This window comes from Octodon degus, unplaced genomic scaffold, assembly GCF_000260255.1.
Source record: "Octodon degus isolate 3935 unplaced genomic scaffold, OctDeg1.0 scaffold00058, whole genome shotgun sequence".
NCBI lineage: Eukaryota > Metazoa > Chordata > Mammalia > Rodentia > Octodontidae > Octodon > Octodon degus.
In genome coordinates, this window is record NW_004524634.1 from 673395 (window position 1) to 682114 (window position 8720).

The 8720-nt window shown below is 44.2% G+C and overlaps 1 protein-coding gene across 10 annotated transcripts in view; it reads right to left on the bottom strand.

Moving 5' to 3' along the window:
- The window catches only part of Aak1 (AP2 associated kinase 1), a 188248-nt gene that overhangs the window by 55863 nt on the left and 123665 nt on the right, over positions 1–8720 (bottom strand). For all 10 annotated transcript variants that reach the window (XM_023718386.1, XM_023718385.1, XM_023718384.1 and 7 more), the window contains exons 9-12: positions 7431–7534; positions 5285–5364; positions 1673–1827; positions 216–526 (exon numbers count right to left, since the gene is read on the bottom strand). In XM_023718386.1, the coding sequence (XP_023574154.1) occupies positions 216–526; positions 1673–1827; positions 5285–5364; positions 7431–7534 (650 nt within the window). The remainder of the gene's footprint in view (positions 1–215; positions 527–1672; positions 1828–5284; positions 5365–7430; positions 7535–8720) is intronic.

An 8720-nucleotide genomic window follows, 5' to 3' on the forward strand; every position in this document is an offset into this window, starting at 1 on the left:
AATAACCCAGTCTTTATAGAACATAAATGGAAAAGGGAGGAAATGAAGGGAAGAGAACTTTGAGTAAATGAAGACTTAAAAGACAGTCCAAAAATGATGTAACAGTTAATTGCTCTCTGTTCCAGAGCTTCCCAAGGAAGCCATCTGTACCTAGTGGGCCTTTTGACTGTCACCCCCAGCTTCTCAGGGTGTGGAGCACACTCGGACCACCTTACCTGCTGAGTCTGCGCCGCCTGCTGCTGCGGCTGCTGCTGGTAAAATGTGCCTGCTGGCTGCGGTGGCTGCGGCTGTGGCGGCTGTGGCTGGTGCTGTGCTTGCTGCTGCGGTGGCGGCTGCTGCTGTTGCTTGAGGAAGAGCTGCTGCTGCTGGTGCTGAGGTGTGGCCTGGGCCTGGGTGGAAGGTGTGGGCTGCGGGATGGATGGGGCCTGAGGCTGCTTGGGCTGAGATTGGGCCAGAGGCTGGCTGGGCGGGGGTTGGGCTTTTGGTTGGGGAACGCTGGCCAAGAGGCCAGGCTGATTGCTGGGTCCTGCAATGAGAATAAACTCTGTATCAGGGTTCCACACTTCTCCAGACACAAACTGCTTTCTGAATTGCCAAAGCCATAAAGAGGCGGTGATAAGCAGCACATCCCAAGGGCCATGGGCTCCTCCCTGTCTTTCCACATGCTCTGTTCCACCTGGAAAGTCTTTTCCTCTTCTTGTTAAATGCTATGTACTTCGATTGTTTCAAAACAGGGTTCAATAACAAGATTCAATACTTGCCTCCTGCTTCCCTCATCTACAAAGGCAACTGGCAACTGCTGCTACCATCCGTAAGCGCAATCTCTACACCAGATTGTACAGTGCACAACGAAAGTGTTCTCTGATGTTTATGTGTAGCTTACATAACCCCCACCTGGATGCCCGGCTGTGAAGAGATGATCACCAAATGCACCAAAAGCAGCTGCCTGGTAGGGAGAGTGAGGGTGGTGTTTGGTTACCCGACACTCTGAGTCAGTCCACCTTAGGAAACACACAACTCACTCATCTCATTAGAAACAACACAAAAAGATGGACGAGATACTTTAAGACACAAAGCACTAAAGAAACAAATCTTCCAAGGGCTGGAGAGAGAACTCAGTGGACTAAGCACCTGCCTAGGCAAGCACAGGGACTAGGGTTCCATCCCCAGCATCACATGCTACACCAGCCCTGGCCCTGTGCGTGCTGAGCCAGCCGCCAAGACGGCATGGTGGTGCACGCCTATAATCCCAGCCCTGGGGAGGCTGCAAACAGGAGGATCACTGTGAGTCCAAGCTGTGTAGTGAGACCCTGTACCAACTACATAAAAACAGAAACAATGTTTCTCTGTGAGTGTCAAAAAGAAGTGAGCCAAGTTTTACTGCAAACAATGAAAAACATATGAAACAAAGAAGTAGTACAGGATGAAGAGACCCAACTACAAATTAGGACCATAAAGAGAAAAAATGGAGACAACAAACTCCAGTGTTCTTTGAGATTCCACCTGCAAATACAACGAGAGGTCTCCCCTTTGCAGCCACTTGCCATATATTTCAGAAGCAGCTCACCTCAATTCTTTATGGGTTTGCGGCTTCCATTTCTAAAGCAAAGCTAGGTTTTCCAACAGGCCACAACAGAGAAGTACCAAGCTGCAAACCAGTCTGGTTACTCACCTGCAGCCTGAGGTAGAGGCTGAACCGTGGCCCTCTTTCGAGGCGTGAGGGCTGGCTGAATGGGAAGGATTCCTGGGTTTGGCTGAGTCTGCCCAGCTTTAGGCCGCTGGCGGGGTGCAATTGAAGTCTCTGTGGTAGGAATGGGATCTGTCAGTCTAGAAAACAAAAAGGAAAAAAAGTTCATTCAAGCTAAAATGTGGGAAAACAAGAGAGGAGGGGGCAAACCTTCCAAATCTGCTTCATCAATTCTTTCTAAAAGATGACCACAGAATAGTATGGTCTTACTACACGTATTGAGAAAAAACAAAAACAAAACAAACAAAAAAACCCCACTTGGTGGAGAAATAAATTTTTAATACACTGGCCAAAATAAACAAAACAGATTTCTTTCAGACAGAACTTTTTATACACGAAGGTATAGGATCAATCTCAAGGAGAATAAAGAATGCAATGTTTCCTAAGCTTCTTTGCTCTTTGGACCTGTTACGGTTTGTATCTAGATGCCCCCAGGCCAGCATCATGGACTCGTAAGCAGAGCTTTTGGAAAGGGACTGAATTTGGGGGCTGCTACAGCTGACTTGCTGGTAGGGGACAGGGCCTGGTTAGCAGTGTGGCACTGGGGGCTTGACTTGGAGAGTGTGCCCCCTTCTCTGGCTCTCCCCTTCACTCTCAGCCCCCCAGCTGCCATGACTGAAGCAGCTTTGCTGAGCCCAGGCTTCTCTGCCATCTTGTCCCTGTGTTTGAGCCTGCCAAACAAGGACTAAAAGTTCTGAGCTGTGAGACCAAAGTAAACCTCTCTTCCTTTAAACTGTAGACACTGTGCGCCAGTGAAAAGGAAATGACTGAATCAGGACCCTTTCACCCAATACTTCCTAGGGTTTCTTTTTTTTATTTTTTTTATTTTATTTGTGTGTGTGTGTGTGTGTGTGTGTGTGTGTGTGTGTGTGGCCAGCTCAGCCCACCAGGGGGCAGGGCTGGCTGGCATGTGGTGCTGGGGGATTGAACCGTGGTCCCTGTGCTCTGCTAAGCTTGTTCTAAGTAGGTGCTTTAGACCACTGAGCCATCTCACCAGCCCTTTCCTAGGGTTTCTGAAAATACATGCGGGGTGACAACCAAAGACAGGTTGGAGGCAGGTGCTCTTCAGACAGAGAAGGAATTCAAACATGGTTTGAACTAGTAGCTGTCAAAATGGTCTCTACAATGAACAGCAGGCAAATGAGTAGATCCAATATGACAACTAGAAGCCACAAGTTGAGAGAAAAAATAAATACCTTTCACACACCACTGCTACACGACTATTTATAACAGCCAAACCTAATGTAAACTAATGCAGGGAGGATTGCTGTGTCGTCTCCTTGCTTCTCATGATGGTGCTGAAGTCTGGATGTTACTTATAGTATTGCAGGCAGCTCGCTACACTACCTCACTCAGATTGGAGTCAACTGTTTTTTGAAATTCATTTTACAGAGTACAACTGAGATAAAGGCCAAGATAAACAAGTTTCATGAGTATTTCCAAAATATGTCTGAAACAGGATCCATGAAATGAAATACAGGAAGCAAAGGAGCTGTGCCCAGGTACTTCCCTAACTTCCATAACTCCATGGTATGCTCCTCTTTGATACAGAAACGTCTCACTGGCATCCTGTTAAGACAGAAGCTCTTGTGCTGCACAGAAAACAAGATAGAAAAGCTACCACGTCTAGGGAGGCTGCAATCCGGGGAAGGGAGGTGGGAGGAGAAATGGAATAGATGTTGAAAAACACAAGAAAGGTATAAAAAGATGCAGAGATGAGGGAAGTGAACAGACTCCTGTGAAAATTAATTAATTAATTCATTAATTTATTTTGCAGTACCAGGGATCAAACTCAGGACCTTGTGTTTGCCAGGCAGACACTTATGCCACTGAGCTATGTCCCCAGCTCCTCCTGTGCAAATTTAAATGTGAAATCTTCCACGCTGGTCTTCTCCTGAAGGTAACATAAGATATAGTTCAAGAAACTATCTATGAGCTCTGGCTTTCTACTAACAGTGTGATAAAGGCCATGTCATGTCTTTCAGTCTTGCTCCCTTATGTGTAAAATGTGTAAATGTGTCTATGCATTGATAACTACAAAATCATTTTATAAACAATGGCATATTCTACTGAGAGTTTATAAGGACCTCAATGAATATGCTTTGTGGGAACAGAAAAAGCGATCCTTGCTTAGCTTCTATATACATAATACATTTAGGCCTCATATGGAAGGCTCTAAATTCAAAAGGCTAAGCTATTTAAAATAAACCCCAAATGATTTCCAAAGAGATGAGCATGGGAATCTTATTGTAAGAAATCAACAGACTACAAGCAACACATTTCGCTTGTCTGATAAGCAAGTGTGCTAGGTTTGCTAAAAAAAAGTCACATTTCTTTAAAAGCACAGCTGAAATAACTATGAGATAGCAGGTATTCTATATTGAAGAACTTTTAAAATGAAAAATTATTTTACTGTTCTATTGAAATTCACATAGTTGCAAATGATCTAGAATTCTTTGTTGACAGAAGGAAAAGGAAGAACTTACATATCTCCTGTGCTACCACCTCATGGATGGTGGAGCAAGGAGATGACACAGCAGTCCTCCTTGCATTAGTTTAGCTTAGGTTTGGCTGTTATAAAAAGTCATGTAACAGCAGTGTACGAAAGGTATTTATTTTTCTCACAACTTACTGCTTCCACTTGCCATGCTGGATCCACGATATCTGCCCGTCTCAGAATTTGCCACTTGCAAAATATGGCAGCTATGAGGATGTGCCTGACAGATCCGCAGCACAGTGCATGTGAAAGACAGGCTGCTGTGCTAGAAAAATTCAACACAGAGTTGCCCTGAAGCCATGTTTCCTACACGCTTCTCCCAGCCCTCATATTCCAGATGCAGGGTCTCCTCAAAGGAAGGGGCCTCCTCTGATGGGGGGCTTGGGAGTAAGGACCCCCTAACACATATGGTGATGGATCCAACCATCACTCTCCTTCCTCTCTCTGGGTCACACTGGAGCTTCTGTGGGTCTCCCAGCCTTCCTCGCCTCTCTTCCCATTCTCTCTCTCACTTGTGCATTTCCCCAGTTCACATCTTTGCATAGTCATTTCTTTGCACCTGCTTCTTAGAAGAGTCTAGGTGGTATAAAATGTGATGAGTGAAACCCCACAAGGCCTTTTGCTGTTCAGAAGCTTGGTGCTTCGTTCTGTATGATCTGGCTGGAGTCACAGAGGAAAGAAGGAGAAGAAGGGGGACATTATAGTAGTGAACATAGCTAAGCACAAGCTGGGACATATGCTGGGAAACTCGTACTGGCAACAGTTAAAGTCTACCTGGCTTCTTCTCTCAATGCCCCTGTGTTACTCCCATGCAAGAAAACAGCTGCAGCACTCTAGATTCTGTTTTAAATGTAGATCACAGTACTTTATATTCTCCTTGGCATTCCCAAAGAATAGTTTCTGCTGAAGGGAGACAGGGTTTCCTTTCTCAATCTAGGCAACCTCTGGTCACATCAGCTAAGAATCAAGAGATGCAAGGCATCCTACCCTGATGCTGCTGTTCCTCCAGCAGGATGTGTGCTCACGAAGACATTTCTTACCTGGCCTTTGGCTGGGTCTTTTTTGCAGCTGCCTCACTGGCTTTCACTGGTTCAGGAAGCTTTGCAGGAATGGGAGAGTTCTAAAGAATTGAAAGAAAAAAAAAAAAAAAAAAAAAGGAAAGGATATCGCAGATCTTTTCATAAAAGAATAACCAGTCTGACAGGACTAACAAAAATATATTACACTGTGGAATCTTTCAGTGCGACTTCCATCCCTGACCCCCGTTAGAGGGAAGGGAAGTTAACCAAGTACATGGAAGACTCAAAGGGGCTGACAAGATGAGAGAACAGTCTGAATGCAGTCCACTCTTTCCATCACTCTCCCCCTTCTTTACCAGGCTCACCAGGGCTTGATCTTGGTCCATTCTCTTCCTACTACCCAGCTTAGAAGTGATGTTATAAAAAGAATGGGAAAGGGAGATTGCATTTTCAACTTCCCAGGTACATCTCAGAGAAGTCAGAGCTGTCTTGAATGCCCACCAAGGTTCACTCATCTTCCAGGCACAATGCTGGGAGGACACCAGAGCTCCCTCTGCTGTGACTACTAAGGCAGCATCCTGTCTCAATTACATACACAAGCCAAAGAGTGCTCCTCCAGATTATATTCTGCACCGCCCATACTGTTTCTTGGTTTTTGTTGTGCTAAGCAAGTACTCTACCACTGAACTACATCCTCAGCCTTTTTTATTTTTATTTTGAGACAAGGTCTCACTAAATTGCCCTGGCTGACCTTGAGCTTATGATCCTATCTCAGCCTCACATCTAGCTGGGAAGACAGGCAGGGATCACTGAACCCAGCCCAATGCTGCTTCTTGACGGAGCATCAACTAGATGAGCACCAAATGACATGTGCTATGGTTTGGATCAAGAATATCCCCCAAAGGCTTATGGGCAGAGCTTCTAGAAGGTGACTGAATCAAGGAGCTACGCTGGCTTGCTGCCAGGGAGTGGGGTCTGGTTAGAAGCAGGTCATAAGAGTGCGACCTGGAAATGTGTATCTCCTTCCCAGCTCCTCTCTTTTCTCTCTGCGTCCAGGTCACCATGACATAAGCAGCTTTACTCTCTGCCCAGGCCTGTCCCCTGCACACCTTCTGCCTTGGAACCAGCAGAGAAATGAGCAAGAGGGAGCTCCTCCTGCATGCTATGGGTGCTTGGCACTGTGTCACAGCAATGCAGAAAGTGACTAAGACAATGTGGGACTTGTAATAGTTACTTTTAAAAAACTTGTTACCAGTCTGAATGCTTTCAATTATATTTCATGTTATTTACTCTGTGAATGGGAAAATAAGACTGAAAAGGTAAAAGTAGTCACATGAAGATACTGTACTGTAGTCTTTGATTCAGCTTGGGTCACTTGGTGAACAGAATACTATCATGCTGGCTTTTAGGAGGGTCCTCCTGCTTCCTTATATTCCTAGGAGAGACTAACTTTTGCTGGAAAACTCACTTCTCCTCCACCTGCCTGGCCTTCTGAATGAGTACCAAATGTGGCAGTGAAAGAAGGTTATTTCAAAAGTTCATCATCAGAAAAACTATCAAGAAATTTTCAGATTAGAATCTATTTATTAGAACATTCACTAGTAAAATATTTAAGAGAACTGGGTCACAACATGACATAAAAATATGTCAAGATTATAAACGTGTTTGCAAAGCATTTTACTCTGAAAACTGAGTGTCAGGTTTAGGTGAGTGTAGAAAATGTGCTCATGGTTTAATGCGGGGAGGGAGAGAAAGATGAGTGTGGATTACAGATGGCTAATAGAGGCACTGCAGCAAGAACTGCTAGGAGAGGCTGTCTCTGCAGTGGGTCTGGGGGCAACTCGAGGCCTTGCCTCTGGAAGGCTGAGTGTCTGATCAGCTCTAGGGATGGCAACAGGCCGTGGCCTAGACAAGACATGAAATTGTCCACTCTTCACTCAAAGATTTCAGCTCAATCTCTAGCACATTTTTTGTTCAGTAAACTGCCTCAGTTTTATAATTATATTCTGTTGGAAAATTGGATTCTCGTTATAGCAGCTGTTTCAGTTAGTTTTGCTTGAATAGTAGATAAACCAAGCAATATCTACATTCATTTAAGCAGATGCCCCAGGAGCTCAAAATGACAACTCCAAAATGTTTAATTCCCCTTGAAGCATCATACACATACCTGTACATTTGGAACTGGGCATTCTTTCTTGAGTAGTTTAAATGAGAAGTAGGAGACCTGGTAAATATCTGGCCTTTTGTCAGGATCTGGTTCCAACATATACCCTACGACAAACATGTAAACTTACTTAGTAATATACTAACACTTATTACATTGGCTAGGAAACATAACGTTTTTACTACCAGAATTGTTATTTTTTTATTTCTCATAAAAGTCAGAAAGCACGATTAGCCCTTTTCCTAAAAAAGGAAAGTTCTACATTTCCTAAAACAGTTAACATCCAAAACAAAATAACTGTCTTCACTGTAAAACTGCTACTTGAGGTTTATATTCCAAGCCTCGCACAACAAGGCCTTAGGCTGTCAATGTGACAGTTGCCCCTTCCTGTCTGAACACCTGCGATGGTCCTGCTTAAGGCTTCCCTGGTTCATACTCACTTGCTAAATAAATGATTACTTTTCATGACCAAGATCCAAACTTCATGAGTTTATTTACTGATCTTTTGTTGGAGATAATAGCTGGTTTCTAGTATAAGAGAAATTGTAAAGTAAAGTAACATATACAAATCTACTATAACAGTGATCCATAGGCCCTTTAAACTTCTGCATTTTCTTTTAAGGTTCTGGCCTTACGCATGCTAGACATGTGCTCTACCCTCAAGCTACACTGCCAACCCAGACTCTGTCCTCTATGAAGCTGGAAAATCCCTCAGGAAAATTCTTTGAGACAACACAAACATGTATGTAAATGTACAAAAAAGTATAATGCACTTTCACTGCTAAAATGATGAACAAATGGTCTGGACACAAAGTTCAGAAAAGATCAGTGAGGCTATAGCCTTGGAAGGCTTGGCAGGGAGGCAGGACAAAATTTTAGAGGGAAAGCAAAGAAAAAGACAACCTGGGTGAGAGAATGTGTAAACAAAGGTGACCTTGGAGAAAGGCAAGAGAATTAATGCTTTGCTGCATGGAAACAAAGGACCTGGGACAGGGTAGACAGATAGTTGTGTGAGGGCACTGCACAAGACTCTGAAGGGTCTTAAACGACACACTAGGGCTTTGGCCTCCTTGTGTAGAACCACCAGCCAACCACTCAGGTTTACTGAATACTACATGAGAGAGTGATGTGTCATAAGAACAATTCTGTAAGGGCTGATATGGGAGCACAAGAACCTAGGTTCCCTCTCTAGTACTGCTAAGGGTATTGGGTACAGGCATGAGTTGATAGTCTCTCTCTCTCTCTCTCTCTCTTTCTCTCTCTCTCTCTCTCTCTCTCTCTCTCTCTCTCTAT